General features: G+C 37.7%; 1 protein-coding gene across 3 annotated transcripts in view; it reads right to left on the bottom strand.

The window, feature by feature from the left end:
- Positions 1-20,315, bottom strand: part of LOC149533726 (EKC/KEOPS complex subunit tprkb-like protein) — a 68,347-nt gene extending 48,032 nt beyond the window's left edge. For 2 of the 3 annotated variants that reach the window (XR_016357211.1, XM_089805230.1), the window contains exon 1: positions 20,032-20,315. Coding sequence is in view for 2 of the 3 variants with exons in the window: in XM_089805230.1 (XP_089661356.1) it covers positions 20,032-20,108 (77 nt within the window). In the remaining variant the exon portion in view is untranslated. Of the gene's footprint in view, positions 1-19,873; positions 20,002-20,031 lie in introns of those variants that run through there. The other variant, XM_089805231.1, reaches the window with a different exon arrangement.
- Between the last annotated feature and the right edge of the window lie 453 nt (positions 20,316-20,768).

Genomic DNA, 20,768 nt, shown 5'->3' with positions numbered 1-20,768 from the left:
TCAAGCAATATAAGCAAACTTAGCAACATGGATAGAAAACATTTGTCACAGATGTTGGCATGTACATGTTTTACAATATGTCATCACAAAAATATAGTTTTATTCTATTTGTATAGGCAATTGCCAAGAGAATGGGTGAATGGGCAGCAATATGAAATGTTTGCAGGCATTGTATGTGTAACGACAAAAAAATGGCCAATGCCTAGAGCTCCCCTTTTTAATTATTCGTCAACATTGTGTCATTCTTCTATTAATTAGATAATGAAAACTATTCAATTAATTACTGATGTTCGTCCTTTAATTTGCATCATATTTTGCCTGATTAAATGATCAAATGATTGATTAAACCTTTAGGGGTGAAAAAAAATGAATTCATCCCCTTGTCCTAAGGTTGCACACATTGGTAAATAAAATAGATTTATTTACCCTCTTTATCGCGTTTTCCTACAATTAATTAATTTTATTTAATTAATATGCTAACTTCCAAAAATACGAGGGAACTGTTAATTTCAAATTATTAATTTCCCCCTTGTTTTCTAACTCATGTTATAGCCGCCTAATTTCTCTCCAATCCAACTTTTCTCACTTTGTGTCATAATCCCACTAATTTCTCACATGTCAATCCCACTAATTTCTCCATTTTCCAAAACCATTCATCAATTTGTCATAAATTTATCATTTTCCAAAATCATTCATCAATTTATCATAATTTGTCATTTGCCAAAATCACTCACTAATTTGTCATAAGTTGTCATTTGCTGAAATCACTTTTGAATTTGTCATAAATTTGTCATTTGCCAAAAACAAGTTCTCATATGCAATTGTGATCATTGATTTGTCTTCAATCTTGACCGTCAATTCAAATTTCAAAAATCTATAAGTTGGCCTCTTTGGCCTCATTTTTGCAACCACAATTTTCTAGTATCGTCGCCCTTATTTTATTGATTTGACCATACTTGCTTTCATCTTATTGGTGTACTTATCCAATTGAGAGCAACATATCATATAAGAGGAGAGAGAAAAAGTGATGAGGCTTCATCAAAGGAGTAACGGTGCTCAGATTTGATTTGTCATGTTGTTTACTTCGTTTTGATGGTGTTGTCAATGTGAATAGGATAGTTTACATGATTGTATGGCTTTCATGGTTAGCTTTGATCATGTTTGTGACTAGCCCGTATTTTCCTAGTCAACAATATGCATGTATACTTCAAATTGAGAAGGAGCAACACTGTGAAGCATATTTGGGGTTGTAACCATGTAGACTTTGACTCATTGCATATGCAACACTATGACAATTTTTGGGAAAGTTGTATGGATACATACTTGCTATTATTGAGCAAGGGAAAAACTATAAAGCATATTTGGTTGTTGTAGGCATGCAAACTTTCATTGTTTACATAAATACAATAGGTTTCTAGCTGTTGGAGTTGATAGTGAACCTCAAATCTCCCAAAAATCACCAAACCAAAACACCTCTCGTGTGAAAAGAGAAAAAGCCATTAATGTGCTCTTGCAACCTTGACAAAAAAAATGGATCTAGAAAAGAAACTACATATGCATTCAATTCAATGATATATATTGATTACATTTTATGAATGAAGGCTCAAAAAAAAAATTTGAGGTGAGGATCACATTAAATCATGACAAGTGTCATTATCCTATACTATGAGACAACAAAAATACAGAAAAGCACTCCTGATTAGCTTAAGTGAATAAAGTAAAAGGGAGCCTAGTTAATTAATGAGTGATTGACCTTGTACTCCAACACCCCGCATTAAGTTCACCTTAGAGGGAAGCTAACAACCTACTAATGAAGCAATAATAGATGCATGGATGGGTCTCAGCTACAAGGCATAATGAGGTAGCCTTGTACAAAAATATGAATCTCTCAAAATCAAAGGAGAAAAAAACCTCATGGGAAACAATCCTCTCCAAAAAGGAGAAAATGAAATAAATGTACCAATCAAAGAAGGATGGGAGGACTTGAAATGATCCCCCAAGAAATGCTTGTGTCAAATAAGTGCAATGAATGTCCCTTGAATAGGAGAGAGGAGACGAGGATAAGAAAATAGATCCTATGCCAATTATGAAACTCTTAAGTCGAAACATGACTCACCAACTCCAAACATCATTTCCCCATAAGAAAAAGATTTTTTAGTGATTAGAGAAGCCATTACCACAAACTGAATGAATAAGGTATACAAATCCAAAAGATGTGTTCCTATGAAAACTAATCAAATGTCCACGTGACGAAATGAAATTATGTTGAATAAGAATCCTACGACGACTGATGTATAACAAGATCCAAAGACAATGTTGATGGGTTGACAACAATGTTCCATAAGGGCGTGTCCCCTACGATTTCGGGGTCCTACCCATCCCAAAGACAACGGGGACGTAGGGACAGACTTTTGCCAGCCCTAGAGCCATCCCTTGTTTGCCAATTTTGGAAATGTCCCTGAAATGGCCATTGTTTTGGGCAGGAAACTTGGGGACAGCCAGCAGTATCAAGGAAGACTTTGTTGTTCCTCATGCCTCCCCAATACTGTTGGGCATCCCCTTTATTCCCGTCATTGGGGTAACCTCAAAACACCCCCAATAAATCATTTTTTAAAAACTTTATTGTCTACGCAGGCCTCTAGAAGTCTTAAAGACAACAAAAATATGTGAACACTATTTAGTCCATTAAAACACTAAAACACTAACTCTTCTACTCATTTTTAGATTTTTCATACTTGCTAAGAGGAAGAAAAAAGCATAGAGCAGCAGCAGCAGCAGTGAAGAAAGATTGCATTTAGTATTTACTATTTACTATTTTAGTTGGACTTCTCTTTATTTCATTCTGATTTTATACATAATACTTGGAGCCTTTAGGCATTTTAATTTTTTCTATATGTATGCGATATTGCTATAATGGAAGTAGTTACTATTTGTCATTTGATAAATTTCCATGTATATATGTTGGTCCCAACTAGTACTGAGAGGGGACATGAGTCAGTACGCACAATTCTATTGGTTAAAGCAGCAATCTTGATCACAAACCTTGTTACCATTACTTTTGTAATCAAAACAATAACAAATGCAATGATGTAAAACCAAACATGATCACACAAAGAAGCATACATCAATGACACAAAGATTTTTACGTGGAAACCCCTAGTGTGAGGGTGAAAACCACAGTGGGAGTAATATACCCACTAGCCTTTCCTTGCAAGTGGGTGCCCTGTTAAAGGCTTACCTCTATTCCTTCTGAGAACTCATCTTGTTAGGAATGAACATAATTTGTTAGGATTACAATAGCCTGTTAAGGCTACCTCATTAGAGGATTTTGATCCCTTTTTGAAAGATACCGAGTTAGAGGATTCAAAGACTTATTACAAATCTACCCTGTCAAAGGCTTACAATAGTTGCAATGGTAAGAAAGCAAACTAAAGATTAGATCTATAGATGTGGCACAACTTGCCTTATAGATCCATTGTGATACTCCACGAAGATACACTAATCTCCTTCCTCTTTTTTGGCTTAACTCCGTGAACAATCTCTGTTCACTTCCTCTTTCTCGTGCTTGAGCACCGATCTATTGTTACTCATTGTTCTGTTTGTTCTTGTTTGTCTGCCACAGATATCTGATTGACACAGCAACAACAACTTCAAAATGAAGTCTGAGTGACCTTAAATTCACTCGTCCAATCCATGGGTCAAATCTCTAAAATTACCCCGCTCAAATCATCAGTTTGAATTTTGAAATGCATAGCAAGCAAAGTCACACCATACCCGTGACTACCTATGCATAGGTGCGTATACATGTAGGCTTGCTTGTCTGCCTATAAGTCTACATATAGACTTTTCTGTCCTTGTTTCCTTTTGTTGTTTCCATCACTTCTCTCTGTGTGCATGTCACATCACTATTAGACCTTCTCTTGGTTTTGTCACATCAATGGTGACTCAGTTGTGACCATTTATCTTCCACACCTATCTGCCTATCATAGACTGAAACGTGCCTTTACTTTTATCATGACCGGTATGCCAGTCTACCGATGGTTGCATTCTCTTGCAATGCTTCAGTCTTCTTGTTAACCGGTTGCCAATCAGTGACAAAACTTTAATGCTCACTCAATGCTTGAGTCCTATTCTCACCATTTTGTCGATCAACCATGTCGTGACTAATTTAGTCCAACAATCTCCCCCTTTGGCATTAATGGCAAAATCTCTTTAATAATAAAATTTGATGTGGTTAACAAGACTTACATCTCTTCATAAGTTTACGCTTATGTGTCTCTTTGCTTCTAAGTCTCTGTTCTGTCTATCTGTGGCCTTAGACTTTATTTGAGCTCCATATTTTGTATCTTCACAACATTCCTTTTGCATGAAGTTTTTTCATTATCTGCGGACTCCCTCTTTCTATATGCTCTCCTTTCGTCATTATCTTTGGCATTGTATTCTCATTTTTGGTTATATCCCCCGTTTTTAGTTATCTCAATTATCTCCCCCTTTTGTCATCAGTGACAAAGGGTATAAAAGGGTGTAGAGTTTTGGGGCTTACGACTTCTCAAATGTCCTTGTAAAGCCCCCTTGCTATATTAAAGAGAGTCTTCCAGGACTCTTTTAGGTGAGTAAGAGCCAATGTTGCACTTCTAGGCTCTATCAGTGGCCTATTCAATGCATTTTTTTATCTCTATCGGTGGCTTGGCTATTTGAGCATCTACATCCTTGAGATGTTCATTGATGATGCTTGGCAATGGGGATAGGAAACATTGAAGTTCCATCAATTTGATTGCTCGCTTCTCTTCCTCTGCTCTTAGCTGATGTACTAAGTGCATGGTATCCTGAATCTTTGCTATGTACTTCGAGGCTGATCTAGTAAGTGGATCATAAGCCTATGCAGCTGCATCAAGCTCTTGTTGAGCTCTCTCTCATTTGCTCTAGATCACCTGTTAGGGTACGTAATGTGTTGGGCTTTTGGAATACAGGGATTATTTCTTTCAGCGCTTTTGATAATTCACCTTTTAATGACATCAACTCCCCTTGCTTGTCTTTAACAAGACTTATTTGCTTTTCGAAATTTGTCTTTGGAACCTATTGTTCCATGACCTATGTAATTTTTTCCGCTTTTCCATAGAGATGATCTACAAAAACTTTGATTTGGCTTATCAAATTATCTTTATTGTACAGGGCTTCTCGTGCTAGTTGTTTGAATATTTCTCGGGCCTTCACCAATGTAGTTGCCCTCTCATGCCTCTTGTTGGATAATTTCATTATTTTGTATCTCTTTATGAGTCTTGTGTATTTGTTCAGCTCTTTACTATTTAGTAGATTGATGTGTTTATCCATTGCATCTACTTTCACAAAAAGTTTATGCATCTTTATTGCTTCTTGTGTATCAGCATCATACAATTCTCCTTCATCCCAAGATGTAGATGATTCAACCGGTTTCGAGGATTGATGTCTCCTTCCGCTCCTCTTTTTGCTCCTTGATTCCTCTAAATCTCTCTTTCTTTTGTCTTTACTTTTCTCCAGTTTCCTAACGTTCCTTTGTCCTTTGGATAGTGTCCTAGATAGTCTAGTCTCTATAGGAGACTTTTCTTGTTGAGATAAAGGAAAATCACTTTGCCTTTGTTCATGCTTTGTTTCTTTTACAAGTTCTTCCTCTTGTATTTCCTATCCCGTTGTATATTCAGGAATCTCCATTGTAGGCATTTGTTGATATCCAGTTCCATTGTCAATCTCTTTCTCTTTGATGGCTTCTCCTTTCTTTTCACCTTCCTGTATTCCCTCAATGATACCGGTCACATCGTGACCTCCTTTTTTGTGTCTTTTGGACTTGAGTCCATCATTGTGACATCAATAATGTCAAGATGACTCTCACCAGCAAAAGTATCATCTTTCTATTGTCACTTTGGTGGCCTATTCCTATTGAACCTAACCACTCTCCTTGGGCTCCATATTCAGATCTTGACTAATTTGAGTCTTCTGCTCGGTCGGTGCATTAGGCTATTCAGTTGTCTTCTTATTTGAACCTTTTGGTCCCGATGTCTTTGTTGGTTCCTTTTCCTTTGGCTTTTCTCTTGGCTTTTGTTTTTGGCCATGCTTCTTCTTTAAGCTAGATTCTTTCTAATAATACAATTTCGACCAAAATTTCTTTGCATTTGAAAATGCTTCTCTCTTCAGACATGTAGTTATTAATGCTACAATTGTAAGCATATCAAAGTCTTTTCTACATGAGTCCACTAGTCTGACTCTATCTTCATCACTCAAGTCAGGTCTAATTTTAGCTAGAGCATCATCTAGCATATTTTTGCAATCAATTATGCTCTTAGACCATATTTCACTAATCATTGTATAAAGTTCACTGGGGACCAGTGCTTCAATTTTCATCCTAGTTCTATTGAACACTCTTAAACTTACTAATACAACATTTACAATATTATTTTTGTTCACCTTGGTGAACTTTGAGAATCTATTTTTCAATGTATTGTAATTACCGTTATTTTCAATATCATCAATAATATTTATGAAAGTAAATTTCTTACCTTCCTTGGGTGTAAATTTCTTACCTTCCTTGGGTGATTTGAGACTCTCTGTCTCGGTCTTCTCTTCAATTTTTTCTTCCTTCAGTGGGATTGGACGCTTTCTTCTGGTCCTTCTTAGAGGTTTTCCCCTTGTAAGTTTCTACCGTTGGGGGTTTAACAATAGTTGCGATCTTCTTGCCTATGGCCTCTACTTCTAACTCTAGTTCAGGTGAAGACTCACCTCGAAGCTCAATTTGTGGGCTTTCATCTCCTCCTCTTTCTTTCCCATTCTTCTTCACAGTTTGGCCTGTGCCCTTCTTCTTTTGCTTGTTCTCTTGAGCAACTACTTCCTGTTGCTCTCTCAGCTCTTTTATCTTTTTATCAGCTGATCCAAATCTTTGTTGTTCCTGGTCAATAGCATTGCCAACAGCCAGTTAATGTGTTCTCTAGTTGAGTTCTCTTCAACTTAATTGGGCAGTTTGGTCAACAAGTGAGTTCGTGGTTCGACCGGTTGGACAATGCACCTGTCTATGCTGCCTAAGAAACAAATGTCTCTTATCTAATCCATGATCAGATTCAAGGGTATCCTTCTCCTCCTGTGCATTTTTGACTGAAACTTCTCAAAATAGTTGTGGAGTGAATTAGAGGCACCCCTACCTAACCTATTGTACATGCTCATTATTTGAGTTGTGAGGTTGTTTCTGAGCTTCCACTGGAATTTCATGAATCCAACAAATACTACCTTAAAGTAGAAGAATACACATACCAGTATTGCACTATACTTGAATATGTGTGCACTACTGCCTCTCTTGATTTTCCTTAGATTTTCCATCATTTGCATATGGAGACACCCACTTAGATTAAGTTTGGCGTGCTCAGTTATAATCTGATGTGCTCGATACACTGCTCCACTAGAAAAGTTGCTTATTCTGCTTGATTGACATAACCAGCAGGCAATCGCCCTTGCAGCAAATTGTGCCTTTTCATCTGGAATGTCCTTCAACGAACACATCCTACCATCATGATGGCATCTAATCAGTTCTACTACTTCAGTTGGCTTGTATTTCTTTATTGTTAGCTCAATTCCCATTTCGCTGAACCCTGTAACCCTTTCAATCACCTCCCTTGTGATCTTGTAGGGTTTGTTGAGCCACATGTGCTCATCATGCACCTTGCTTAGCACAAATCTCACCCATTCATCTCTAAAGAAATTTGGGATATCCACCGCACAGGCTAGGGTTGTGTCTTCCAGATCTTCAAATCTTGATTTCCACTAGTTATTGATACGGAACTCCTCATACTTTTGACTAAATTTCCTTGTCTCCTAGCTCCATGAACTTTGCCTTCAGATAGTCTCTTACATCTTCAACTAGTAACACACTGCCTAGGAGTGAGGATAGGGCTCCTGTCATTTCTTTTTCATCAGCACTCTTCAAGATCAGTTTGTAGACTGGCGGATCATTCTCCTTTCCGCCAACCAGTTCAACATCATACAGATCAGAGTATTGTTCTCATGTCAATGTAAGATCAAATTCTGATATGGTTCCTTTCACACACTTTGTTGCTCTAAACTGGTTCAAGGGTTGCTAATCACTTCTTGCTTAGATTTGCACAAAGGTTGTTCTTTTGATAGCTAGGGTTTTGCGAATATAAAGCTCTTAAGATCTCGGGTTTGCAAAGGTGATATTTGTTGGATGATGTGCACATTTATAGATCCTGTTGAAAAGTAGCGTTGAGGTTCTAATGGTAACCTTGTCTCTTACCTACCTTCGCCCTTGTGCAATAAATGCTTTATGACATCATGTCCAATAGTAAGTTTTGAGGACAACTTGTCTTATCTTCACAGGTTAAGCACTTTGCAATAGTGATCACGTTTTGGTCTTTGCGAGGCACTTCCTTGTATGACCTACTAGTTTGAATGTGGGGACAGGTACAAGACTAAATTTGCTTGTGCAACCCCTTAAGACTTACTGCCTTAATTAGATTGGGAAGTCTCACCATTTGTCAATGAGCTCACAACCTCTCTAGGTTTTACTTCGAACCTTCTGACGACTTCTTGGTCCACACCTTGGCAAAGTCCTTGCTACCTTGCTCAATATCAATGGCCTTATCTTTTTATTTGTTGCCATTGCGTTGTTGCTTGGGTTTTCGCTAAACCCAACAATTCTTAGCGATATGACCAGTTTTGTGACATCTGTAGCATGTCATTCTTGTGTTGTTCCATGGTCTAGCATTTTTCATGCGACCTGTCTTTAGTTTGTAGTGGGGTGCAAGGTGACCATTATTTCCAAAAGTGAAGCAAACCTATCTTACACACTTGTTGTTCTCAATGTATCTCTCTGTCTTTGACGATGACTAATATGATTGAGCTTTTGATCTACAGTCTTTGGCAGTATGACCATACTTGTTACAATGGTAACAGTAGCATTCTGCTCTTGCATCATTTGCAAGATCTCTAAACTTATGTGCACTGTGTCCATTATGGTGACAAATATTGTAGTAGCCTCTATATTTGTGTGCAGACTATCAGGTACTACTTGCCTGTGCCAACATACATTTGACTTCTATCCTACTTTACCACAACAAAAACAAGTAGGTTTGTTAAATGGCATACCTCTCTTCGATGTCTTCTTGTTCTTTGTAGGATTAGAGTCTTTCGCTCCTTAGGTCTCTCATTTCTCAGTTGTACTGACTCCTTCAAATCCTAAACCGATTGTGCTTGTGGTCTTTCTTTGATCTTTTAGTTGCTCCTCCAGCTTCCTAGTGCTTTCATTGGACTTTATTGGTCTTTCATTTTCTTCTTTGATGTTCTTCAGTTTATCCACCAGTTCACGAACTTGTTCTTCCAGCTATTTGGCTTCTTCATTTAGAACTCCCAACTACTCATCCTTGTCATGGCAGTGCTCTTGTAAGGCATTGTTTTCTTGTCTGATATATTGGTGTTCTTCCATCATGGCCATTACTTCTTACTTGGCTTTTAGCAAATCTTTAGCTTATTGTTTTGCTTCTTGACCATTTTGAGTTCTTCGTAAGCTTGATCTCTCTCAAGGATAGCATTTCCTTTATCATCATGTGCTTCACTTATTCTTACTACTATATGTTCTTGCTCCCTTTTCATCAACTTTTCATTCCCATTCATCAATTCTGAGATTGCTTCTTTTGAATCTTCAGAACCACTTTACTCAAGTTTCTCTATTAGCTCTTGTCTCTCTCCCAACTTCTTCATCAATTTCTCCCTTTTAGCTAAAGATTCTCTCAACTTGTCCTTCAGATCTTCAATAGTGTCCAGGGCTTTTTCAAGTTGCATTTTGTATTTCATGGTTGCCATCTGAGCTTCCCTCAAGCTATTAGGCTTGTCAATGCTAGGGACTGAGCTCTGATATCAATTGTTGGTCCCAACTAGTACCGAGAAGGGGGGTAAATCAGTATGTACAATTCTACCGATTAAAGCAGCAATCTTGTTCACAAACCTTGTTACCAATACTTTTGTAATCAAAACAATAACAAATGCAATGATGTAAAACCAAACAAGATCACACAAAGAAGCATACATCAATGACACAAATATTTTTATGTGGAAACCCCCAATGTGAGGCTGAAAACCACGGTGGGAGTAATATACCCACAAGCCTTTCTATGTGACTAAAAGGGTGTCCCGTTAAAGGCTTACATCTATTCCTTTTGAGAACTCATCCTATTAGGAATGAACATCATCTATTAGGATTACAGCAACCTGCAAAGGCTACCTCGTTAGAGAATTTTGATCCCTTTTTGAGAGATACCTTATTAGATGATTTCAAAGACTTATTACAAGTCTACCCTGTCAAAGGCTTACAATAGTTGCAATGGTAAGAAAGCAAACTAAAGATTAGATCTAAAGATGCAGCACAACTTGCCTTGTAGATCCACTATGATACTCCACGAAGATACACTGATCTCCTTCCTTTGTTCTGGCTTGACTTTGTGAACGATCTCTGTTCACTTCCTCTTTCTCATGCTTGAGCATTGGTCTGTTGTTACTCATTGTTTTTTTTGTTCTTTTTTGTCTCACACAAATCTCTGATCAACACAACAACTTCAAAATGAAGACTAGGTGACCTTAAATTCACTCTTCCAATCCATCGATCAATACCCTAAAATTATCCCGCTCAAATCAACAATTTGAGTTTTGAAATGCATACTGAGCATAGTTACATAATACCCGTGACTACCTATACATAGGTGTACATGTAGGTCTGCCTATTTGCCTGTAAGTTTACATATAGACTTTTGTGTCCTTGCTTCCTTTTATTGCTTTTGTCGCTTCTCTCTGCATGCATGTCACATCACTATCAAACCTTCTCTTGGTTTTGTCACATTAATGGTGACTCAGTTGTGAGCATTTAACTTCCACGCCTGCTCGTCTGTCATAGCTGGAAAGTGTCTTTACTTTGTCATGACCACTATGCCAGTCTATTAATGGTTGCATTCTCTTGCAACCATAGTTACACTGCCCTGGGGGATGGGAGGACGACAGAACGAGGGGACAGAGAAGCCTTAATTTGGGGAAGGTGGGGGAATGGTAGGGGGACAACAAGGATTGTATATACTATAAATATGGTACTTAAAATGCTAGCTATGGAAAGATGTTTTGCAATATATGATATAAAGATGTAAAAGAGTAAATACTTGAACATTGCATTGAATTGTGTTGTGAGGTTTTCACACCATCGCCCCAAAGTTTTTGGGGACCCCCTTTTTCGGTTGCCTTAGCAAATTTGTAGTTGTCCAAAGGTTTTCAATTTGAAAATTTTACACCTTGGACACCTTGGGCTAGGAGGGATGTGATTTGACTTGTTTTCATCTGGTGCAGAACTTGATTTTCCAGAACATGTAATTTTATCCTTAGGCCAAACAGGTTTCAACGACAACATTTTTTCGATGGTTAGAACAAAATCTGGCAAGATAAATTGCAAAGTTTGAACTTAGATGGATTTTTGAAAATTTGAAATAATTGTATAAGCTTGAGAATTTTCAAAATGAAATTTTTTGATTTAGTCGTTCTAGAAAATCTCGAAAATTTTTTGGTGGAAAGATTTTTTTTCTATAGTGAAATTGAACTTGGAGTTTGAATTTTGACTACCAGGAAAATGATTTATTTTGTTAAAAATTAAAATTCTATTGCAAGTTGACATTGGATTGAATTGCAAAATTGCATTGATTTGGTTAAATTTTTGGCCTGGAGGATTTTAGAAATGTTAAAGGAAATTGGTAATTTGGAATTGAAAATTGATTTTATCTTGCTAGATTTGATTTTAATGATATTTTAATTGCCAAAACATTATTAAATGAAAATTTTGACATCTCCTAGGCTCACCTTGTTTCTATTTTGAAATTTCTGATCAAAACTAGCAATTAAATGGGCCAATTTCACTATGGGCTAAGTAAATTTAAAATTGCATTTAAATCTGGACCATTAATTAAGGGACTAACTTAATTTTGTTTTCCCTCCAAGCAGGTCGACCCACTTGGAGAGGCAAAAAGTGTGGTATAAGAGGGGCTTCCCCTCCTCTTATTTTCTCATTCCTTTTTCCTCCTCCTTGGATGTGCAATTTTCTTCTAAGGGAAGCGAATTTCAGACTTGGGCGATTTTTGGGACAGATTTTTTCATTTCTTGGCGGCATTTTTCTCCTTGTTTGGGCAAATTTCTGCCCTAGGGCAATTTTTTTGAGCAAATCTGATTTTTTCCAGCTTGGGCGATTTTTGTTGAGTCTGATATCTCCATCCTTGGCAGCGATTTTCTCCTTCCAAAATTTGGCGATTTTATTTGGTGAAGAGGCTATATGATTTAATGTCTGATTTTTGGCAAGTGTGGGCGATTTCAAGGAAGTTGAAATTATGATTTTGCTAGGGCATCATTATTTGCAAGGAGGATTGAAATTTCCAAGATCTGATCGGAACTTGAAGAGGGCCCGGTTATTGGTAAAGGCAGATTTAAAGTAAAATTCTATTCATTTTTAGAGGTGAAGATTGGTTTTAAAGGTGAATTTTATTCATTGTTCTTGCTTGGTTTGTTTCTCTTATTTTCTTTTTGCACTACTCATCCACCACTTCATCATTCCATTGATAGGCTGAAGTTGGGAGATATAAGTGTAGATTTCATGATAGGACATTTGGAGAGGCAGAAATAAGCTAGACCACCCTACGATTGAAGTTGGGAGATATAAGTATAGTCCATCCTACGGTAACGAAGAGACAGAAATAAGTGGTAGTCTCATCTCTAGGAAAGAAGTTTGAAGATTGATAAGTGTAGAGATAGAACTTGAAGAGGCAGAAATAAGCTAGATTCCATCGATAGAAAAAAGGTTGGAGATTGATAAGTGTAGTCCATATCATTTAGAATGAAGGGGCAAAAATAAGTGTTTAGGATGGTAGATGTTAGTGCAAGCAAGAACCCAAAGGGAACGAACACCAAAAAAGACAAGGAAGACATGATGCCTAAGACCACCTTCTTCTCGAAAGTGAGGCGAATAAGTGATACCAATATTGGCATGGTGAACATGGTATAGTTGAAGGATAGATTGAAGGACAATCCCCCATGGAAAAGAAGATCTATAAGAGCGGAATTGTACATGCAACAGCTTTCCCTCCTACCTTGCCTTGTCTGGAATTGGTAATGGAGTGTGCATTCCAGTTTGATATTGTGACCAAGTCCATCATTTTCGATGAAGAGAAGAGAGTGTTGGCTAACATTAGCAAACAAGTGGTCGAAGAAGTATTCAATATTCCCCAGTATAAAGGCATGACAGTGGCAATGATGGATCAGGCGGCCAAGTTCTTTTAGGATAATCAAGAGGCCTACTTCATTCATCTAAAGCAGAATTGGTTACACGAAGGCAAGAAGGGAGTTACCAAGTCAGTTTTCAAACCGGAGTACAATGATCTAATTGTGCTTCTCAGTCGGATCATGGGCATGGCTCAAGGTATGCAATTCAAGTACTGGTTGCACTACTTTATTGATGAAATTGAAAATAGAAAGAGAAAGTTTGATTGGGCTAGAATCATAAGTGAAAATTTAGAGTTGCAACTTAGGACAGTGCAAAATCAAAAGCAATTCTATATGGGATCCTATCTTTTCTATCTGATTGCGAGACTATATGCAAATCCTGACTTAAAGCCTTAGGAGTGATTGGCCATGGGTCAGGGCAATGTTTGGTGCATGAGTGTTATCCATAGCTTCATTTGCACAATACCAAAGATTATAAGATGTTTTATGATGCCTTTGCCATCAAGACGGTAAGGATATTACAAGGGACACCTACTAGAAGGCTCTCATTGGAAGCGGAAGTAAAAGTTAAGAAGTATAGGAGTTGGTTCATCCAATTTCCGCAATTTACATATATCAGAGTAGTAGGAAGTACAATTTGTCCCAAGAGACTTCCAAGGTACCCACCCGACAAGGTAGTTTTGATAGTGTTGGCTAGGCAACTTGAGCATTATGACAAGATGATGAAACTTAAAGGTGAGACAGGGATTACCTTTTCATTTGGAATAGGCAATGATACTTGCCCCAATCCTGTCACCTTTGCAGCTGCGGAGAAAGAGTTAGAATGGTATCATCTAGGATGGTATAGAGCAAGACAAGGATTTGATCCTAATGGTCTTATCAAGGCATCTCACGGAAATACATTCAAAACATATTCCTACTATAGAATATTTTTGGGCCAATGCACAAGATGACTTTCATGTGAGAAAGCTAGCTTTCTCAAGATTGTCAGTGGGCATGATGAGGGCAATCAGATGGAGAGGACTTGATATTCCCGATCAACTAGAAGATGATGAAAATGTGCTAAGAGCAAATTATGATATAGTGGATGAAACGAAGTTGGGTCCAGTGGATTGGGATGATCATCAAAATCCTTCCTTAGAGGCAATTACAAGGACAGTTGATCTACACACTAAGTCATGGTACAATGGGAAGTTAAGACAATTACAAAGTCGGAAGGTATGCCTTACTTATGAGAAGATGAAACCAAAGGAAGAAGGTCCAATGGAGTCAGTCGGACAAAAAGGTGAGGGCAGTAGCCAGCAAAAAAGAATAGTTAAGGGCAAGAAGAGAAATTTGGAGATTGAGAAAAGTAAAGAACATCAGGAACCTCCAGCAAAGGGACAGAATGCAACACCGTCAAGGGAGAGCATAATTGAGGCTACAAGCCAAGGGGATAATACAAGTGGTCAAGGGGTCGCGGTAGAGGTAAGCTCTGATTCGAATCAAGTGGTTACAGTGATAGCACCGAGTACTCTCCTCTCTCGGAGAACCAACATGGAGATGATGTGACAGTCACTAGTGAAGAAGAGGATAGGCCAATTGATATTGAAGAAATAAGTTAGGCGCCAAAGGCCGTTGGTGATGCTTTGCTAGTCGAACCGAATCTCAATTTTGGGAGATGCACTACACCGCTATGGTTAAGGAAAATGCTTATGCCAAGAGGCGAGGTGGTGAATGTTCGAATAGTTGAAGATATTCAAGGGTTAGAAGAAAAGGAAGATAACGAGAAACAGAGACAAATTGCCAAAATGGTGGCAAAAGTAATTAGGAGTGATGATGAAGGTCACCGAAAAGTTCAAATTGATATACCAAAGGTTAGCAAGGCAGTGGATGAGATTGTAGCCCAAGAATATGAGATAGTAGAGTATAACTTGGGAAGAATCACGGATGAGATGGAATGTAAAAAGATCCAGGAAGGCATGCTTTCAATTAGAGAAAGGTTGAGGAAGGCAAACGAAAGGATTGTAAAGTTGGAGGTCGAAAACAAGTATTGGAGAGATTGCCAGCCTATCCAACAGTTGCGTCAGGCAGCTCTTTCACAAGACAGTGGGAGCAATATAGAAGAGATATTGGCTTAGCTGCACGAAGTCAAGGATTGGATCCATGATATAATTCAGGAGGGGCGAAATTTCTTGCCTTCCTTTATCTCAACATTCAAGTCATTAGTGGCTATTAGAGACAAATTCAGAACATTTGAAGGGGAGTGGGAAGGATTTCCTTCCAGTCAAGGACTTAGCCATTCCCAGACTACAAGCATTTATCGAGCTACCAAAGAGATATTTGGAGAGAACCAAGTTGGTAGATGAAGGAGGAATAAGTACAGTGGAGTCTTGGTTTGTTGCCTTGACCATCAGATTGAGGATACTTGAAGAGATACAGAATGAGATTGCACAGCATAGCCCAGGCGTTGACACTTCCATTTCAACCATGATGAGCGATGTTGGGGTTGCACTTGATTTTGAAGATATCAAAGAGGAGAACGTCAATGAGACAGAATTTGGATCGAGATTGGATGAGTTGGGGAAGGTTGCCATCAAGAAGAAGCATTTGGGCACCCTTGCCTCCCTCAGTGTCTTTATCGAATATGCGAAAGAATATGAAAAGGATCATGAGAAGACACTGCAAGCAACGAGCAACATGATGAATTCGGCTGAGTTCAAGATGAAGCATACGCTTTGCCTTCCCATGAAGGAAGTCAACGACAGGCTAGCCAAGTTCATTGCCTTGGCTAAAAAGATGAAAGAAAATGGTAGAATTATATTAGATCATTTGATGTAAGCCCAAGTGGAAAGTTCTCCTTCTTGGGTAGGATAGGTGTCTGATTCTAATTGGCTACCATTTTGGTGCCTTCTCATTGGTTGCCACTTTTCCTTTTTTTTTCATTGGTCCATTGATGAGGTGGTGTCTTCTCAATGGCCGATGAGGTGGCAATCCTAATTAGGGTTTCTGGGATCTAATGTGGATCATTGATTTTGCCTCTTAATCTCTAGCATTGGTTGTAATTTTGGCCCCTATATAAGGCCATTTACTCTTGTTGTAAAGGGTGGAAGAAAGTTGTTGCTTAAGATAATACCAAAATTGCTTCTCTTATCATTGTTGTGACTTGCATGGTGATAAGAACACTTGGTGTTATTGCATGGCTTTTACTTCCAATAGTTTGAGTTAAATTTCATTGAAGTTGTTAAAGTAGATTTTATTTCAAGAAAGTTGTTAAGAGTAAGAGTAGATGGATAGTTACATGGTGATATTAGTAAATGTTTGATAGGGATCTATAAACTAGGCCACTGGCATCCTAGTGGCTAGTTAGGAAGCTTTGCGTAGTAATCTAATCTTTTTTCCCTTGAATCATTACATCTGTGGAGCTAGAGCCGCTGGTAAGCTTTCATCAAATTTGATCCCCGTCCATTTGCTAATCATTCCATTCATAGGAGTAGGGTAAAGCAGCGAGTAGTTGAGTAGTTGGAATTCATTCTTAGAAAGTTAGAAAAGGAGAAGCATCATTGGCAAACACACCCTCCATCGTCATCACCATCAACATCATTTGACGTTGGTATACTTTACAAGGCCAGACATCATTATCATCACAACGAGAGTTCGACAATCCTTGAATGAACGACGTAAGGCCGCCTACGTGATTAACCAGCAAATCACATTAATATAACTGAGTTAGTATGCACAGGTGTAAGGAACATAGGAGTTTTCCTCATGTCTTCATGAGTATTTACTTTTCAAGAGAGGGATTGAGTGTTTGATATTCCATATCAAGTATTCAATCGTTATATGTTATATAGTGGTACAAAACTAACATCAACAAATTGGAACATCAAACATTCAACATAAATAGTCGAATCAGCAAATAGTCAACACTGGGACATCCCCCCATCCTCGGCGGATGCGACAAAATCTGGTGGCACCGCTAGGGACGGGGGAACAGAGTTCCCAAGTCCCTGGTGCATCCCTGTCTCTGGGATGTGGGGCAAAAAGGGGGGACACACGTCCCCATCTTACTATGCTTGCAACACTTCAGCCTTCTTGTTAATCGGTTGCCAATCAATGACAACACTTTCATGCCCACTCAATGCTTGAGTCCTCTTCTTGCCATTTTGTCGGTCAACCATGTGAGTGACTAGTTTAGTCCAATAGTATAGATCTTCTAAAATGTCTATGGTGAATGGTTTATCAATGTTATAATATGCATATTTGAATTTTGTCTCTATATATTTAAAAAAATCCCCTATGTTTTTAATCGTCATCCCCTAAGGGCCGTCGCCTAAATTTTGGCATTGACCCATACCTATACCAGAAACACATCCTTGTCCCCTAAAACGTCCCCATCCTAGAAACTCTGTGGAGCATACTTTGACAATGAAGATATGGCTGTCATAATGAGGAGATGAATGTCCTCAAAAAATCCTCCAAATTCCAAATTGAAAAATCCACAAACAATGATGACATATCTATAAGATGCAAATCCCAAGTAGTTGTGTTTAGAAGATGATGAATGCCTGCCAAAAAAACCAGTAGCCAAAATCTGTAAATTCTATTGGGATATTCCCTCATTTATCTGAAAACCTTTGTTTGTCGAGAAAAAATCAAAATTGACAATATATATCACATAAACCTGAAATATTCTTCTTGATACCGGTAAATTCTGCTATAAAGTAGGTTAAATTTCTTGTCATCGTCAAGAGGTACAATAGTCAGCAATGATGATGGCATTGCCCCCGACAGTGAATATAATGAGAATGAAGGATTAAGAAGAGTCCTCGGCTAGAAAAGAGCTGTTGACAATGGACTCAAAACTCATCATCAATTAAAATGACAACTCCTATGTCACTGACCAAGCCTGACAGTGTACTGCAAGTACCTTCTTTTGATTTTTTCATATCTAGATTAAAAGAAAATTATTTTTTTTCCAATCTGACCCATACTTGCAAAATAATGGTGGTGATTGCATGAGATGCTTTCACCCCTAAAAATTGTTTCTTTCAACTACTTCGATTTGGCATTTGGACAAGCAATCCCTAGGTTTTTTGTTGTTTCAGACTCAATGGTGATTCTTGTTTCTTTCCAAGATGAGCCAATTTTTCCCTCGAGACTAGATATCTCAAAAAATTGACAGGAAATCAAAAATTTAGTGCTCTAATACCATGTTGGAGTTAATAATAAACTCCACAGCCCCCAAGAATCACCTGCAACCAAAACAGCTATCACATGATGAGAGAACAAACCAATGAAGTACTCTCACAACCTTGAAAAGAGAATGGATTCCAAAAAAAGCAATTGTATGTGCATTCAATTGAATGACCTAGATTGATTGCAATGTACAAGTAATGGTTAGAAAAGCAAAAAGAAAACCGTGAGTGAAGATTAAGTTAGATCGTAACAGCTATCCCCATCCTACGCTATCAGACAACATTATCTAAACATAGAAAAGTACTTCTAGATTTGGCTTAAGCGAATAAAATAAACAGAGGGTTTAATTAATTAATGATCGATTAATTAGGTGATGACCTATTTACTCCAACAATAGCAGCATGGGTAGCACTGAGAGAAAAAATTGATTGTTGTAAGGATGCATATTTCCACTCCATGACAATATAGACATTGTACATATTATTCAATATGGCTATGAAAGGAAACTGATTTCACTTTCTGGGTAAGTGAGAGAAACACCTTGCATATCATGGATAAGCATGAGGACAATCGTGAGCATTGCAATGGCTTTTGCGAGAAAAATCCTTGTCTTTGTGTTGCATTTAGTCATTTCAGCACTTGAAGTAGTTCTTATATTTCCTCCCAGTTTTGACTTTTTTTGCAAATCTGGGTAGAACAATAATTGAGTTGTTTGATGTCCTAATTTCTAGCAAATTTTGGTTGACATTACAGATCATTCGTAAACAGTGGTAATGTATCCTAAGACTGAGCAGACTATTTATTCATCCTGTTGCAAATATTTGCATCTTCGTCAAGCTGTGGCAAGACTTATCCATCTTGTCACCACCTACTGCTAATGGTGAAAAGTTTCGACAAGGAATCAAAAGTCTCAGATCACCCTCCATATAATAAGTATATGGATCTTTGACCCCGTTGGTGCAGTATATAATGATATAAATTACCCAAGGATGAGAAAAGACCTCTTATTTTGTCTGCAGATATCAAAGCAAACAATTAGACTTTCACTCTTATGGCTTAGGTGTTGATCTGGATAATGGTACTAAGAAAATTCTACGTTTGATGAGTCGCTGAAAACTCTTTTGAACTTTCTCACAGCGTCAGGTAGATTGGCTTGGATAGAGGATATATATGGGAATCCAGTTGAACAGTTTTTTAAAAAATAGAAAAAAATTCAAAACGGATGTTCATTTGTCCCAAGCCTCGTACAAAGGCCAAGTTCTTAATAAATATTTAAGAAAGGGAATTATTGTTGACAGAAAAGTTAATGTACCGTCTGACAATTTCCCTTACTACCTAAGTGAACACAAAATACTGCTTCAACATTCATAGATGGCAGGCAGAAAGATAACACAATTGTTACGGTGAATAAAAAGCTCACATGCGTGAGATTCTATCTTGATGCAGCTCTCAGCCTCGTTGTCTACAGAGGAGTGATCACATTTGGACATGGAAAGAAAGGTTTTATTCTTCCTCAGAAGGAATTACACTCTCTAACATAAATTGACAATTAAAGACATTAAAGAAGGAAATACCCACTTGCTGTTGGCAACCTCCGAGAAGAGGAAAAGGTGCAGTGTTGTACCACTCTTATCATCTATCTTGAATTCTGTCATTATTGCTGTACTTCTCTTCGAAAGAGTGGTAAGCGACCTGAGTCACTGTAATATGCACAAGAGAATGGCTATAATTGGAGGCGGGATTTGAAGATTCTGCCGATGTCGAGAGATACAGCTGCGTTGAAGGGTTTTACAACCCCTTAATGAATTGTTTAGACCAATTCAAATGCATTCATTAAGTTAAGCATGAATCATCTTATGGTTCGTTAAAATTATAGACGTAGATATATATTAAAATTAAAGTAGATTAATCTAAATATTTAGATCTTGATAAGGATAGATGAAATGTCAGTAATTATCTGCATAGATTTCAATTTTTTAAGGTTTTTGTGTTGATTTCATTTATTCTGTTTAATCTTTTTCATGGATTTGATATGACATGTGCAAATGATTTAATTTGTTCTTTTTGAACAAGGAAGAGGTCTAAAAAAGAATTATGTAGGTGTAAGTATACTTGTTTTTCTTATGAAAGTGTAAAGTAATGAGTAATCTAGATTGCTCTTGCATTATTTAAGGGAGAAATGAATGTTTTGAGTACAACAATCAAGTACATAAATCAACATAACATGTAATAATTTAGTTTTCAATGGCTAGTGAAAAGGATGACAATGGCGGAATTGAAATTGTAAAAATTTAATAATGTAAGGTATGAGATTT

This window comes from Cupressus sempervirens, chromosome 10 (genome assembly GCF_028749045.1).
Source record: "Cupressus sempervirens isolate cs-2001-9-10 chromosome 10, ASM2874904v1, whole genome shotgun sequence".
NCBI classification, from domain to species: Eukaryota; Viridiplantae; Streptophyta; class Pinopsida; order Cupressales; family Cupressaceae; genus Cupressus; species Cupressus sempervirens.
This window is presented reverse-complemented; position numbering and strand designations above follow the sequence as displayed.